The 17503-nt window shown below is 37.4% G+C and overlaps 1 protein-coding gene across 1 annotated transcript; it reads right to left on the reverse strand.

The window, feature by feature from the left end:
• Nucleotides 1–283: 283 nt before the first annotated feature.
• Nucleotides 284–15489, reverse strand: LOC134754610 (sodium/potassium/calcium exchanger 3). The gene is made up of 10 exons (XM_063690929.1): nucleotides 15266–15489; nucleotides 7426–7614; nucleotides 5969–6156; nucleotides 5201–5387; nucleotides 4994–5056; nucleotides 4392–4690; nucleotides 3983–4145; nucleotides 3142–3243; nucleotides 886–1007; nucleotides 284–699 (listed from the first exon to the last, which is right to left on the reverse strand). Exons 1-10 carry the CDS (start codon nucleotides 15282–15284, stop codon nucleotides 472–474), a joined length of 1560 nt encoding a protein of 519 aa, XP_063546999.1. The 5' UTR covers nucleotides 15285–15489; the 3' UTR covers nucleotides 284–471.
• Nucleotides 15490–17503: the final 2014 nt, after the last annotated feature.

Raw genomic sequence — 17503 nt, forward strand, 5'->3', positions numbered from 1 at the left:
AATAAAGTGCATTATTATATTAAACTTACTGAATTATAAGTAACACGAAACTAATTCGCCAGTAACGAACTAAGTTTATGAGATTCGATTATGTTGAGGAATATTATCATAATTTGTCTTGTGTTAGTCAAACTATTTCGATTCATTGAGATTCTGATTGAAGATATTTATTTACTTAAATAGTTGATATAATGCAGAAACTTGCAACAATTAACACTGATTGCTTATAGCAATAATATTTATCATAGGCAAATTTTAATTCGTAATTCACAATTCACAAGGAGGAAATGAGCCTATTCGGGCAATTAAAATATTGGCACTTAGCAATAAAAGTGATGACACGCGATTTGACTTGTCGAGTTGCTTTGCGAAAGAACTCCCGTCGTCGGTAGGCACGCATGATATGTAACTTAGAATAGTACAGTACAAACACACTTGTTATTATCGTTCGGTTCGGATTCCGACACTGGTCTAGGACTTGAGTTCCGCTCTCCTGCAGGTCCGCACGTTGACCGGGAAGAAGACGTTCAGCTCGATGAGAGTGGCCAACACGAGGAACATAGCGTACATGGCCAGACAGGCGCGCCCCACCGCCGCGTCGAGCTTAAACTTGTTGAACCAAAACGTCAAGTACAGCATCAGCAGCGTTGAAAGCAACGATATGGCAGAGTACTCCAGCCCCATTGAGTTAATTTTTACCTGGTAACAATAGTCAATTTTAAGATACATGATAATCATAGAAATAACAAAAAAATCGCTTCGCATTCACGCTATCATTGACGCCGACGCGCATAGCTACTTTCGCACAGACAATAGTTAAATAAATTCAAATAATCGCTTTTAAATTGATTATCGCCTTAGCAAAACTATTTGTTAAATTCTGACCAGATAGAGTCCAGGCTCGGCAGGTGTGAGTGACGCCTTGATGAGCCACGGAAGGCCCAGGCACAGCAGAATGTCGAAGGTATTCGAACCAATCGAATTGCTGATTCCCATTGAACCGTGACCTGCGTACATTAAATTTAATATTACTTGTAGTTATTGTATAGTATAATTCATAGTAGCTATTTCGTAACAGCGTTGGTATACGATTTATGTATGAGTTATTCGAAAGACCTGTAGTTTGTATATAGTTTTACTTTTTGGGTTTTTTTTTCGTGATAATACTGATAATCTGTGTCTTTTTATTTTTACGTTCATTATATTAATTGTACTTGTGTGTGTAAAATATGGTGTTTTTATCAAATTTTTAACTTTATTTTCATTAATTATTTATTAAGAATTCACACTCGTGTTTTGGAACGATGCGTTCTGACGTTTTTCGGGGGTCTATTATAAACCGTCAGTATACCGTTGAATGTCGTTTGTACTTTATTTGTCTCTTTCTTTATGCTAACGACGTGAAAGGGACAGAGAAAATAGAATCCACATAATTTGAATTTGTATTAGGTGTAGTGAGATTTGAATATAAAGGTCACTTGAATGTCATTTTGTCTCACTCAGTGAGCTAAATCGCATAGTAAATAGCAAAGTACCCTTGTTCGAGCTGCTGAGGTGAAAAATGTTTTGTTGAGAAACCTATCGTGTGTGATATCAAATGAAAGGGCTTTTCAAGCCGATTCTAAAAATATGTCACATCATTACATTTCCGTGAGCTTTTTAAAATAAGAATAAAAATAACTTTCAAACATACTAAGTTTGGGCTCCTCCAGCAGATACAATACCGTTCAATTTTTTTAAATAAAATATACCTCAAATAATACCTAACATTCGTATAAGTCATATCTAACCCCAAGGAAGCCATTTTGAAAATATTTACATTTAGTTTTTTTTTTCTTTATTACAAAGTGTGATAATACCCCTGTCGAATTACTCAATACGTTTAAGTCTGATAACACACATCACCGTGGTGAATTACGGGTAGAATTAATGTCTTGCTATTTTTATTTATTTTTTGTTTTAACAGGTAAAAAGTGTTTCACTCTGTTAACCCTTCAAATGGCGCCAGCGAAAAGTAGTCGTGGCGCCGCGGATTTGTGCAAAAGTAGTCACGTGGCGGGGCCCCGATGGGTGGTCACTGTGGTCAGCGCAGATTAAGAGAATTTTACAAAATCGTCGATTTAAGCTTTTCTATGTTTGAAAGTATATATTATAATCACCGTTAAATGGGCTATTTGAATATAGCAATTAAATTATTTGGCAAGACTAAATCTAATTCAAGAAGAATTACAGTTTTCCAATTTCCTTGTCAAAAATGACTACCACCATAAAAATTATAGATGATAGGAGTATAGGAGTAATTGCTAATTAATTATCAAAGTAAGACTTTTATTTTAAAGATTAAATCATTAAACATACAATTTAATTTACAAAACAACCTCTTAAAAATTAGGACAACTGTAACTAAGCGGTCGCTTCTGAATGAATGGTCCTCACCAACAAATTGTATACAAGTGTTTTTGTGTTTCTTACGGTATGCTATCCTTGTCTAACGCTATCTAATTTTGGGCGCTAGAAGAGCGTAACTACTCGTATATTTAAATGTGTTCAATTTCACCTCTAAATAGTTATATTGAATTTACATAATTAAATGACGAAACAAATTCAGTTATATTGTATGTAAGTATTTACAGTAAGTACATATTGTTTATTGCACCAATAATTATATATTTTGCATCGATACCTTTAATCGACAGGGCTACCAAAATAATGATAACCTTTTATAGCCTAAGATAACCTTTTTTATTTACACACATTGTTAAGTAGATTATTAACCAATGGATTAAAGGCACCCATTATATGATATATTTTAGCGCTCAAAGGAAGTGAGAGTTAAACACTCCACTTTTCATTTCGAATACAAGGAAAGTAAAGTACATAATGTATTTAACAAAACATGAATGATTATACTTTTTTAGTATTTCTTGAGGGTAATTCCAATAACCAATCGGATCGGTGTTTATGGAGTCGCTGGTTAAATATTAGAATGGAAATTATACAACAAATTTTCATTGCTTATCGTATAAAAAAAGTACTTGAAAAGTAAAACTTCCTAGGGCTGAAACATAGCACTTTCTACCCGCTATATTGATAAACAATGAGCCACTTTGAGAGCATGATAAATGAATAATTATTAGTTACCTTGCTTAGCGACAATAACACTCGACACGGCCTCAGGCACCGATGTCCCAGCAGCGAGGAACGTTATACCCATCACGGAATCAGGTATCATTAATGTATCCCCTAAATAATAACAATCAATTTACATTATGTGCATATTTACGTTACATTAGCATAATAACAAAGTGCGAAATTGGTGGTGGGAGAAATACAAGCGACGCCAACGCACGACGTGGTGAGAATTACGAGTATGAACTTTCATGGTATGACATCTTAATATTATTTGGCTTTTTTTTTTATTTACATAGAGAGGGAAACTAAACTAAATTAATAACTAACTTAAATCTAAAATAGTCCCTTGAGGCATTGTATCAAGGATGCTGACGGCATTTCCTCGTTGTGCGCAACGTTGTGCGAGGAAGCCGCCGCCTTTTGGCAATTATTGTTCTATATACAACGGATAAAAGTTGTTTACTTTTTGTGCTTATTTTTAAACGCGAACAAAGAAATATTCCAAAATTGAATCAAAAAGTGGAGTTGTAATTTAAGGGTATCAAGGTAGAAGAAGCAAACAAATTTTGCTGCAGAGTATAACACAAAATTGTGTGTGTTTACAAATCGAATCTAAATTAAAGCTTATAAAAAGAGGTCTTTATTATTCAATTCAAAATCATTCGTTAAAGGTCAGCCAACATGAAGAAGCAACTCAAAATTTCCACCAACTTAGCACTTGTGAGTAAAAAGCGATTTTGCCAAAGAATAAAGACCGGCTTTCAGAGCTGGCGGCGACAAGAGCCCAGCTCGTAAATAAATACATGATGATGGACTTTACTATCTCACATATCAAGTTTGACATACGTACCTATTATAGTTATCATCCAAGCGACTACGTAAGACAGTGAGCCAATCCAAACGATACACATAATGAAAGTTAAAGGAAACCAACTTTTGAAACGTGGCTTTTCACAATCTGGAATTGTGAACAAAAACACCAAGTGGATCGGCCACGTGACGAACCATGTTGTCTGAAAGGATAAAGAATAATTAATCTTACCATTTTGACACGATACTAATCATCATATGCTTTCCTTTTATGCCAATACATGATAATATATACTTTAATTTTGGCTGTTTATTGATATCTTTATAAATAATATGATGAATATGTACTCGTAGTTGCAGCGAATGTGCTATGGACAAATGTATTCCAAGTACTAATTGAACAGATGACACGTAGCGTAAGTGTACCTAGGAGAAATACTTGTAATTACCTGCGTAAACCAGCTCCTTTTAAATGGGAATTTCCATAAAGAGTGTTCATACTCATCAGAGACGGATTTTGCGGTCTCCGGGGGCACATGGTGCGGGCTATCATCCGCGTAAGCAATATCATCACTTGCTTTCTCAATATCTACGCTGATTACTTTATTCTGTTCATCAACTTCTAGTGGTTTTCCGCATTCTTTATCGTTATTGTAAAGTGGTATTATTGTTTTAACATTCCCATTGTGCTGACAGTGCTCCGGTGATTCAATTTTGGTCGAACTTGCGGTTTTGGTATCTTTTATTTCTAAAAATTAACAAATATGTTAAATAAACCGCTTACTCTTGGTATTAAAATTTCATTTTATTTAGTTATTTTCTATACACACATACTTAAGTTTACAACTTACGCCAACACATGTATGATATGTAGTTACATTTTCAAGAATGTTACGGCAAACCTAAAGCCTATATAATTTTTGGTGATGTCTGATTTTATTATTATAATTATTGAAATACATATTTCGTCTGGCTTAATTGCATCATCCAAATAAAGACCATAAATAGTTCAAAGATTGTATAGTTGCAAAATGTTTTTAAATTACCTTACCTATAATATTATCGGACTTTTCGTCAGTCTTATTCATAAAATTCTTCAAGCACTTCCAGCTACCTGGAATCATAACATTATCGCTATGTAAATAAATACAGATTAATGTGTTTACTAAACATAGTATTTATATTTCAAATGTAATCGTAGACGAGAGGGCAACTTTGTAACCCACTTGACTTTGAATAGCACTGTTTGTTGCCTCACCTTTAGCAAAGTTCTGTATGGATTTGTCGTAATACATAATACAGATGTAGACTCCATACAAGAGGACGAGTAGGAAGGCCTCGTACCAGAGAACGTACTCGTCGTGCATGATGCAGATAAGGATGGACACTGTGATGCCGTACGCGAGGCAGTCTCTCGTCAGTGGCCACCAGTCGAGAGGCACAACCTGCAATTCAATTATGTAGCCTTTCAAATACGGTTCCTACCTACATACTTACATCGAAAAAAGGCGATTGACTGGGACCCCGTTGAGAAATATCTTACTAGGTAGGTAAATAGCTATAACTAGTTGTATATGTGTTACTATTAGGCATTTAATTACGTATGATACGAGTATTTTATGGACATTTAATATACATATATTTTTAGGCGAAATCTTAGTAAACGTATTTTTTTATTGCGCTCGAAAAATTTTCTTTAAAGATATTAATTTCTCGCTACAGTGGTAAACAATATATCATTATAAATATAGGTCATTATAATAAATGCAAAAACCAGTTTTTTACTTTCGGAGGACAGGTTTTTATCAGCGCCTGCATGTCAAACACTTCTTCCTTACTCGATGGGTGCGATTTCAAAAAAACTGAAGTCATGCGACTTGATACCACATACTTAAGTAAAGAACTATATTTATTATGCTAGACGTACTATTCAGGTTTAGGTACATGGAAAGTGCAATTTATAACTGACGACCGACGGTTACGGAGGGACGACCATACTATCACCATAAACTGTGAATAATCAGACCATTCCAGCCCCGATGCCGCAGCAGGCGGCGACGGCGAGGATGTTGAAGACGGCGGAGCCGACGATGGTGCCGACGCCGATGTCGCCCTCCGTAATGAAGGTGCCGATCACGTTGACGAACAGCTCCGGGGCCGACGTCGCCGCCGCCATGAACGTGGCGCCCGCCACGTCGTTGCTCATGTTTAGTGCTGAAAAACAACAACGCAAGATTTTACTTATTTTACTTATTATAGCTAGATAAATTTACCCCTTTTGTCATGATTACAAAATCGGAGCGTACGACAATTTCAAAACAAATATTTTGTGAACAATATTTTTATTTCATCTCTGCTGTATATGTTAGAAAAAAAAGGCAACCGACTTCATTTAGGATAAAATAAAATACTACCCCTAATTCATGCACTAGTAATGTTTCAAGTCTGTATGCCAAGCCAAGTCTTAAAAGCGTTTACTGTTCAACCCAATGCCGACCCCAGTGCGATTCAATAAGAAAGAAAGAAAGCTGTCCATCAGTTGTGTAAGGGTATTTAGAGGCCACCAAACGAAGGAAAATCGGGGGAAATAATTCATACACAAAAATACGGTTGAATTGATAATCTCCTTCTTTCTTGAAGTCGGTTAACGATGGAAAATGTGACTAGGTAGTAGCTATAGGTATCCTGATAAATTAACTGATACTTCTTGAAAGTTTGTTTCACTTGTTTGACATGCTTCATCATTATCTTCCTCGCGTTATCCCGACCTTTTGCCACGGCTTCATGGGAGCCTGGGGTAGCGACTGCTATCTGACCTTCCAACCCAGAGGGGGAAATAGGCCTTAATAAGATTAGTCCGGTTTCCTCACAATGTTTTCCTTCACCGAAAAGCGACTGGTAAATATCAAATTATATTTTGTACATAAGTTCCGAAAAGTCATTGGTACGAGCCGGAGTTTGAACCCGCAACCTCCGGATTGAAAGTCACACGTTCTTACCGCTAGGCCACCATGCAGCGCTTCAGGTAATATATATACTACACATTTATATATTTCGGGGATCTCGGAAACGGCTCTAACGATTTCGATGAAGTTTGCTATATAGAGGTTTTCGGGGGCGAAAAATCGATCTCTTATCTCTGGGATCTGGGACGTCGCGCATTTTTGAGTTTTCGGTTTAAGGATGACTCACGTTAGACCGGGGCGTGTCCGGGCCGGAGCTTCCGGCGCTTCATTTACTATGGAAAGCATCACGTGATCACCTGTCATGTCATAGAAAAGTAAGCGCCGGAAGCTCCAGCCCGGACACGGCCCGGTCTAACGTGAGTCATCCTTTAAAGATCTTTATTTCTCAAAAGAATAACAATAATTCACTTACGTGAGAAAATAAAATATTACATGCATAACTTAGCTATAATAGTTTTTACATGTTTTCCGAACAAAGCTCGGTCTCCCAGATACCAGAACATAATACGATACTGACCGTGACATATTCTGTCGACAGCAGGCACGAAGAACTTGTCGCAGACGACCGCGAGCGCGATGAAAAGGTAGAGCGATATGAGGATGTGTATGACGACGGCGCCGTGCTGCCGCTGCGACTCCGTGAACAACTCGGCGGGGAAGTCATCGATAGCCGGCGGCGTGCAGTTGCGCCCCTGGAGGTACCCGTCTATAAAACGTTAAGTAGTATGTTAGAGTAGATAATATCGGTGTATTATACATGTGGACTGTAGATATGTATGTAGGTAATAAACATTTCGTCAAACTCATACTGGTTTTTAAATTTCTCCACTGCACGACATAAATGTATGTTCATTAAGCTGCGGAAATAACTGAATTTACTTTGAAATTAATGTTTTTTTACATAAGTCTTTTACACTTTTAAATACCTGTACATAATAGACTACGAATTGAAAAGTTGGAATTTTGAAACTTAGAAATCAAAATGTAGAAAAAGTAACCGGAATCAAGATTAATTAGCTCAAAACCGGCTGCTAATTGTTTTGTTACCCTATTGTAAAAGAGCCATTAGCGATAACATTCATCGGTGCAAATAATATGTCTTCGACTATACCTACATATAAACTTTTCAGCAGGAATCAGAAACCGGTATTTACTCCATACAAAAATACCGGTATTATTACGTTCTTTTTCGTTCTTTCGTTTATTATTTCATTTTAATGAGACAATCTAATAATACGAAGCTGTTATCTAATGCTTCAGTCCTACGTAAAGAGCATAAAATAATTCAAAATATTGGGCTATTTCGATTCCAGGCCCTGCTTTTCAGGCTAAACGCTCAAAATTGAATCCATGTAGCTTCACGCATATTCAGCGTAAGGCATCGAAACGATACCTAACTTAACACGGCGATAAAACGACATGTGACGAAATAAAGCTAGGTCCACATCACAACTCCATGTGCCTCTACTTGGTATGTTTATCCCCTTAGAGCCGGTACAGTAACAGATGGACTGCAACCCGACTGCAACTTGTATGGCAACTGCACGCCGACGTTGCAGTTGGCGTGCAGCCGGCGTGCAGTTGCCATACAAATAGCAGTCGGGTTGCAGTCCGTCTGTACCGGCCCTTAAAGTTGAGAAACCGCGTGTAGCTTAAGCTAGATTTATGAGCGTATTCCAAAAAAAAGTACTGAAGACCTTAGAAAAAGGTTCTTACAAATCTGGACTTGAGCTCATTCTACTCAGACTCGTCAGCATTCCATTTAAAAAAAATGCCCAAATGTCCGTTCTATTTCGTCACGTCAAAGTGTGAAAAGTGTTTTACTTGCATGCGCATAACGTGCAGTGGAAAAAAAAATACATACACATATTTAGGACATACACACTGAATATGCTAGAGATTCTGAGTTGGAAGAACCTAAATGAAATCAGGATCTGTGAGAATAAGTTTTTTTTTAAAGCGGTTATATACAGAATATCGTCGATCTTTATTTTAAATATTTTTTAATTGATACTCACGTATTTATCGGAAAACCGTATGGCTTGAGTACTTTACCTATACCTACTTAAATGTAACTACATGTATAAGCCGATGGTTACAAGTAACAAAACTTACTGTGAGTTAACATCTACTTCATGAATACATATTTACTCGTAGGTAGGTATTATTTTTGACTTAGCAACGTCACACTTACACTTATTAGTAACTGGAATGGAGATACTTGACCCGAGATTGTCAACTGATTGACTTTATCAAGTAGAATCATAAATTACTTTATTTCATACACATCGGAAATTATCTGTTGTTATTTCATTGACCTTTGGACATATAGGTAGATCAGGTAGATGTATTTTATCTAGGTAGGTAATCGAAGAAAGTGAATTTTCTCAAATGCAGAAACTACTTAGTCCTTAGTCTTCAAGGTACCACTGAAGAAATTGCATATACAGGATGGCACACAGGACAATGTGCAATAGACATACAAAACACTATGATAGTAGTGGGCGCCAAGAAGGCTCCGATATTTAAGAACTAGTAGAAAAAAATATTCACAGTATGACATTTTTGCACTAGCTTTGTTGTGACAGTTGTCATTAGGAGAAATTATTAGTATTTAGTTAGGCATTAACTTACTCAGGAACATTGGAGTGATTAAAAGTTATGAATTTAAATCAGTTGGCATAGCATAGACTATTTCAAACAATAAACCTCACAGGGCCCATATTTCTTTCTTTATCCTGCTAGTCTGCTAGACTCGTTTCAAAACATGTTGTGGATGACACGATCCCATAACAACAAGTGGGTGAAAATATTGGTTGGTTCTCAATAGGTAAACTATCCATGTCCCAAATAAAGGTTTTTATTTAATTCTTATTATTATAGCTCTGCGCCGTCTAGGTTATATTATAATAGTGTAACATTCGAAATCTACTGACATTTTTATTAACAACTTCGCATATTTGATATAAACTATATATTCTTGTTTTGTTGAAACACTTTTCAGTCGAAATAAATCGCAATTTAGTCATAATATTTGTTGCGTGTATCGCAAATTCAACACATCTTCAAGAATTGTTTAGGTTTTGCGTAAAACGGTGAAAGACCGTAATCTGTGCGAAATGACGCCATCTTTTGGTCGCTAGTCGACCTGACCTTTCATGACCTTATGGAAATAAAATGTCTAAGTGGCAAATTTGAGGCAGCAAATATAACTTGATTTGACATTGGGATTTGCTGTGGAATCAAGTACGCACTTAAACATACTGTCAGTCTTAAAGATGCAATGAAGAGTAGCATGTTTACGGCCAATTCATGTTGCTCATAGCAGAGTTTACCATCAATAACACTTCCTGCTGTTAAGAACCGACTCCAACGAAGAGCAAACGAGCCAATCGTGGACAAATTGTCTCAAATTACCACTGCACTGTCCTGCTTAACTGAATTAACTGATTTTAGGATTCTAGCTTGTGTTTGCGAACGTCTTCTTGCGAGTCCTTATTTCCAGGATATTTACCTTTTATCTCATTTAACACTGTCAATATAGGTTGTAGTTGGCAATAGGTACCTATGTACGCGGTCAGCCTCAAAAACCGTGTATGTCAATGACTATCAAACTGATATTCTTCAGTGACAATGCAATAATAATAAGAGTATATACTCACACAAGGAGCTGATTTATGTTAGTCAGAAGGCAGCCATAGGAACTTTATTTAACACCTAGCTAAGATAAATGCAGCTACAGCGTGTTGACTCTTTAGGCTAAGCGTATACTGAGACGCAGGAAACGCAGTTCACGCAGCGCAAAGCAGATTTTGTAATAGTAGATTGTTGACCAAGGGATAAAAGGCACCCATTTCTGTCGAGGTAATTTGGCGCTCGAACGCAGTGAGAGCACCAATAGACTGAAATGGTGAGAAAAGTAAAATACATGTGCATTTAAAAAAAACACGGCTAAGTATAAACTACAGTAGTATTTCTTGAGGGTACTTTCAATTAACAATTTAGGTAAAAATATCGTTATTTATGGAATGCGTAGTTAATTATCAGAATGGAAATTGTACAACAAATCCATTCAAAACCAAAATGTTAATGTTAATTGCTTATCGTAAAAAAAGTACTAAGAGAGTACAGTGCTCTAGAGCACAAACGTATCATTTTCTGCACACTTTTTAGAACAACAACGACACACTTTTAGAGCATGAGAAATGAAAAGTATAGAACGTCTTTTAGTTACGCACGCGGTAGCGCAAGGACGTTCCATACTTTGCAAAATCTGCTCTGCGCTGCGTGAACTGCGTCGCCTGCGTCTCAGCAGGTCAGCATACACTTAGCCTTAGAACGTCTCGAGGATTTATTGATAACTTTAATGTGCAAATGTTACGGCAAATTGGCAATATAGAAGAGTAGTATTCGACATATATTGTATCATTGTGTAATTAACTACATACTTAATATTTATTTATAATGGCTTCGTATATGCTACGATCTCTAGCAACAAAGTATTAAATTGTATATTGCCTTCCAAGGTGCGGTCCTTGGCTTGCTTAAAACATGGTGTTCATGTGGATTGCAATTTTATGTTGCTTATTAAATCTGAGGGATAGTAAAGGATAAGTCACGCTAGACCGGGCCGAGCCCTTTTCTATGACGGCTGATCGGTGATCACGAGGTGCTTTCCATAGAAAACGAAGCGCCAGAAGCTCCGGCCCGGCCCCGGCCCGGTCTAGCGTGAGTCATCCTTAATACAATAATTTAGTTCGCAAATTAATTAAACTCGTATGCCTAACCGGCCTAACGGATCGGATGACTTACTTAAAAGATTATTCCATGGAATGCTTTCTCATCTTTATCTACAACGAAAATGATAATGGAATGCTGTGAAAAAAATTTTTTTGCCACACCAGCTTGTAAAGGCTCTATTGATTGTTCAAAAACTGATGCGAAAGTAGCATTTTATCCACATGTGTGGCAAAGTAATCAAATGCATATTTTGAGTAGTTTCCTTATGTGGGCTGGTAGAAATGAGAATAACATTCATTTCGAATGGATTTGGTTTGATTTTGTATGATATTTTACAGTTAGTATTTTCCTTGCGTTAGTGTGGTGAAACACAAAATTTGAGCGAAGCGAGTGGTTCAATTTTTGAATTTTTCGCTTGCTCAGTTATCAATATTAGCACGAGAGGTTTAACAACAACTTTGCCCCCTTGTAAAACAAATAACAAGTTCACATCAGTACATTGTGCAACGTGGGGGGTAAGTGAAATATTAATTTACGAGCCAAATATATTCACGACAGCCGCAGGCTGGAGTGAATTACAGACTTGAGTAACAATATTCTTACCCCCAGAGTTACACACAATGTTTTTCATCACACTTGCGAAAAAAAAACTAAATTTTAAGCGAAATCATTCTTAAATACGGTGACATTTCAAACATTTGTCCGCCATTTAGATTTTTTTTTGGCAGTTTAGGCATCGGAGACCCATCGGCATTCAGCCACAATTGAAAAATGTGTAAAAATATTTGAAACGGCAATTAAATTGACCAAATTAAATATTTAATAGTTTTTAAAGCATAAACAAAAAAATATATTTGTGAACGTCAGTATTTTCAAAGAAAAACTGGTATACCTACTTGGTTCGTATGCATTAGTGACATAATTTAAAAAAAGCTATAACTCACGAGTGAGTTATAGCTTTTTTTTCAGAATCCATAACTCACGCGGGAACAATATAGGCATTTGTCCTTCAGTACACCTGCATGAAATAAGATCTTTTCGAGCAAGTGTGATGAAAAAATTATTAATCAATGTACTGCAGAGAATTGAGCTTGGTTTGGCTGAATGAATAATCTTTTAATTAGCATGTATCTTAAGACGAAAGCGCAGGCGCCCTTATATTTATTTAGTTTTTAATTTTAACCGAATTAAAGTGTAACTTCTTAGGTGACGGTTTCATATTAATTGATTTGATTAGAATTAAGAGTAAATTGAGAGTCGTTGAGAATATATACGAGTATATATGTTGTTCTGTATATAACGAAGAAGAATAATATGAATAGAAATCGGTTTTCATTCATACATTTACATTGTACACATGATTTTGAATATAAGGCTCGAGCTGAGATATACATACAATCAAAGGGTAGAAACAAGAAACTATTTAAGGGTTTCGTTTTCTAATTTTTGGCTCAAACCAAAATAACCTACTTACTAAGTAGTAAGTAAGGAAAATTCCCTACGGAGCCAACATATGGCACCTTCATACATTGTTATGCACCCAATTTTATATTCGACATAAGAATATATGCAAAATTGAACCCTACCACTTTGAAATAAAGTTCTAAATAATGTGGGGAAAATGTTGATGTATATGACAAATTGAATTGACATCAAAAACTCGCAGTGCATTTTGTTCCAAGCGCAGGCAAGCAAGATCAAGACCATGTAAAATTAAGATTGTCTTGATCTTGTCAAATAATATGTAAAATTAAGATATTATTTGAATATAATATTTTAATATTTAGTAATATTCGGTTTGAAAAGCGAATGATTCTCCTTCCGTTTAGTCATTTACAAAGATCTAAAGTCTAAGGGAAAAACGTGTCCCCAAATTTGACTTTTGGTCTGGGAAAGTTTGTAGTCAACTGCTCTATATGAGTCTAGAGCAGTAGTGGGTGATCCCCGTGGTCTTTAACGGTGCTACTGGCATGCAAATTCTGGAATTTGATGTTTGATCTTTCTAAATGTTGAGCAGGTCACGTGAGGACAGCGGAGTTCAGCATTGCGCATGCGCGCTGACAGCCCTGAGGCGGCGATAGCCAATTGACAATTGGCGCGAGCACCGACCGGATGAGGCTCCCCTTCTGACTTTAGGAGCGTCGGCCTAATCGCGCCAAATCAAATACATTTACCTTACTGAGACATTTGCCACCTCAGACACGTCTTCGACTTAACAAACATGCCGCAATCCTTAATTAATTTTTATGAAAAATAATTGTCTCCCGTTAGATATTTCCAATCCAAACAGTGAAGAATTTCGTTTTTTTTTTAAATTGAAAACATATAATTAATAATGAAAGCGACCTATTTACCATAGCCCAAAAGAAATTTGGATTTTAAAATCTAAATCGTAAATTATAACATAAACCGCAAATAAGTAAGGTATATATGCGATAAGAACATAACATACGTATTTAAGAATGAAAAGTTATGAAAGTTTTTACAATAAAAATTCAATTTACCTCATGGAAATTGTAATAAATAATTGTTTGTAGTATAATTCATATAGCAAATTGGGTCACGGTCGGCCCCAAGAGCCGCAATTGGAAGTAGATATTAATGACTAAATTTCAGAGGTATGATTGGAGAAGTCACTCATCACCGATAACTACTCGAAGCGAACCTGGTCTAGAAATAGCGTCCCCGGCTGGGCAATTAGGAGCTGAAGCAGGACGCCAGGCTGCGGTCTGCTCGCGTGTCAGTCATTGGAAAAACAAGACTTGCTCCAAAGTAGGAAACAAGTAATCTAAGCATAATCAACTTTATACAGTTAAGATGATGGATGGTCCCAATACCTACAAGCGATATATGCTTCTGTTCAGTGTTTACCAATGCTGCAATGTTAACGCTTATTTTTTGGGCGCTCCTCTTTAAATCATCACAATAAATAAAGCAAATACGCTGTTGAAAAAGGTGCGCCGGTATAGATCTACGGTAATGTGTCAATTTGGCTGCCACGCAATCGTCAACGCTAATTCGTTTACAAAAAGGCCAGCCCGCATGGTCGCATACGATCGTAGTTGCCCCACCCTACACCAGAACATAATTGCAAAAGATCTATTGCACATCTTTGTAATTACTCGTATTAATAACAATAACCTTCTCGTAGTTACAATGTTTATTTCAATTCGCCAACTTCGTATTTGAAAATGTAAACGAATAGGTCGCCTGACATAGGTTGATTAGCATTTTCATATATTTTTAATGAACTTCCACCTAGTCCGACATAGCGTGGCCCTTAGTCTTTTGTACTTACGATCCTCAAAAGAGTAGCAGTACCCTCGAATCCCCTACATACCAGCCGCCAAAGGCGACGGCGATTGCCCTCAGCAGGGGCCGGCAGGAGTCACGCACGAACCACTATATTCACTTTCAATAGCCGCCACTCGGACAGCAGGTGATATATGCTTCTTCAGCTGCATTTAAGTAATTCACTCCTCTGTAGTAAGTGCCCTAGCTATTAACGAGGAAAAGGACGCACTTCCGACATCCTTCCATATAACCTTGTATGTCAAGTAGAAGAACATATGCCGTCGCCGTCGAAGTCACCCTCGATGATAAGATAAGAGTCGTACCTCGGTCGGAGGTATTCATTTTGACGTGGTGTGGACTGTGGAGCGCGGCGCAGGCGACCGAGGGCGTCGCCACTAGCGTCCGAATGCCGGCGCTCACGTTCGAACGGACATAATGGTCCCGCCGCCGGAGAGCTCGTCAAAAGAAGAATACGGGGGCCAATTACTTATTTCCATACAATACACGTACGTCGGCCGGCTTTCGGGCGCAGTCCGGGAGTGACTCCCTGCGCGAGCGTGAGCTGGACGCACGGCAGTGTCCGCAGCCACGCTGACACCAGGCTCCTATCCGCTCTTCAAGACATACTTACATTACTCTCATTAACATTACAGTATCGTGAGTGTGTATGGATTTATAATTATTGTATTTTTTATTTCGCGTCAAGAAATTCCGGTAGGTACTCTTTATTCTAAAATCTAAAGCAGTCATGAAACTCGAGCAAATTTAACACAATTAAGTCCGCCGGAGCAGTGATACCAATAATCCAGTAGGTCAAATGTCAATTTGATCGGCCCTTTTTCTTTGTTGTCGGATCATGTCTTATGTCGTGCCGACACGCACCTTTAAGTAGGTATAATGATTAAACTCACTTAACACATATGAGCACAGTAGGCCAGGCCAGACAAAAGAATGCACAAAAAAAGTTATGGAGGGAAATGTGCTTGAAACACAATTTTTGACTTCGTAACTTTGCTTGGACTAGTTAGGAGGTGAACATATCAAATGTCCCAGGCTGTAGCCCTTGAGCCGGGGGGGCGAGGATAGAGGGGAGTTTGAAGGTCCCATTTTTCGGTTTTTCACTTCAGGTAGGATTTCGTACGCATTGTAAAGGATTAGTTATTCGTTATACAAGGGTGCAAAGTTGTTGTTTAACCCCTCGTGCTAATATAGCAATATTAAGCAAACAAGCAACCGAACAAGCGAAAGAGTCCAAAATTGAACCACGAGCGTAGCGAGCGTTGCGAGGGTTTCAAGGCACGAGGATTAAACAAACTTTGCCACCGAACATAAAAATAAAGATGTTCACCACACCAACGCGAGGAAACTACTAACTGTAAAACATTACAAATCAAGTCCAAATGAACGCTGTTAAACATTTATCATTCAAAATTAATAGTCAATTCCACCAGCCAAAATGAGGACACGACTCAAAATTTCCATCTAGTTACTTTGCACTCTTGCGAATAAAATGAAACTTTCTCATCAGTCTTTAAGTAACAAGAGAGCCTTTACCAGCTGGTGTGGTGAAAAATACTTATCAACCTGACTTACAGACATTGGGAAGATACCATGCAAAACTTATCAAACATTTTTTTTAACAAAGCTGTGTAACAATAACAAACAGTACACCTACAACGTCTGTAGTTCCCTTGACATGACGTTCGAGCGTTAGACACTTAGCTCTTTAAAGGCTCTTTTTTACTTTTCAAAAACTGATGAGAATGTTGCATTTTGTCACAGAATAAGTAATAGTACTACCGTTTGACAGCGATTCAGGGACGAATCATGTTGTCCCTTTCTAATGTATGGCACTATCCCTTTCGGCTATTTGGGGTTGTCAAAATTCAAGTCATTATCTGATCTGTGGTCGTGCACGCAAAGGGACGTCAAGTTGTGCCAACCCGAAGTGCCCGGCCACATGTATGCGGTGCGGAAAATTTGGCAGTAACGCGTCCGTCGTCGCTGGACCGTATGCGGCGCCGGCGCCGCGCTGCATAGTAACGAATTCGACTACTAGTGTTTATGCAGACATGGATTTTTGTTATTAAGAAGGCGCAGAAATAAAAAGCAATTAACAAGAAAATTTTGGGTGAACCCATCTTAAGTTGTGGTTGAAAAGCATGAGTAATGTATATAGAATTATAGAATTATAGTACTTATAACAATTAGGTAGGTAATTGAAAAACAGTTATCACTACATAAGTAAATAAAGTTTAATTGAAACCACTGTCCTAGTCCACTGGAAAATATGAAAAAAAAATACCATACCCCCCTCCCTTACCTCGGTGCGCGAGTTAAACTAACTCGCACTTGACCGGTTTTTATTTATCTAATTTCCATGGCCACAATAATAATTTCGATGGCCACAATAATGTTTGCGTATATTTTAAATCTTTTCGTTAACGAACAATAGTTTGACATAGGCTATGTCAAACTATGACATAGCCCGTTTTTATATTAATATTGAGGATAAAGTAGAATTTCTGTAATATGCCAATTAGATTTTAGACGATTTTAAT

This window comes from Cydia strobilella, chromosome Z, assembly GCF_947568885.1.
Source record: "Cydia strobilella chromosome Z, ilCydStro3.1, whole genome shotgun sequence".
NCBI classification, from domain to species: domain Eukaryota; kingdom Metazoa; phylum Arthropoda; class Insecta; order Lepidoptera; family Tortricidae; genus Cydia; species Cydia strobilella.

Excerpts from the sequence above, each read along its gene's own strand:
- LOC134754610 (XM_063690929.1), bottom strand. Across the intron at positions 6,157-7,425 it reads TGTCGACAGAATATGTCACG|CACTAAACATGAGCAACGAC; the intron begins GTCAGTATCGTA and ends GTTGTTTTTCAG. Across the intron at positions 3,244-3,982 it reads TTGGATGATAACTATAATAG|GGGATACATTAATGATACCT; the intron begins GTACGTATGTCA and ends GTTATTATTTAG.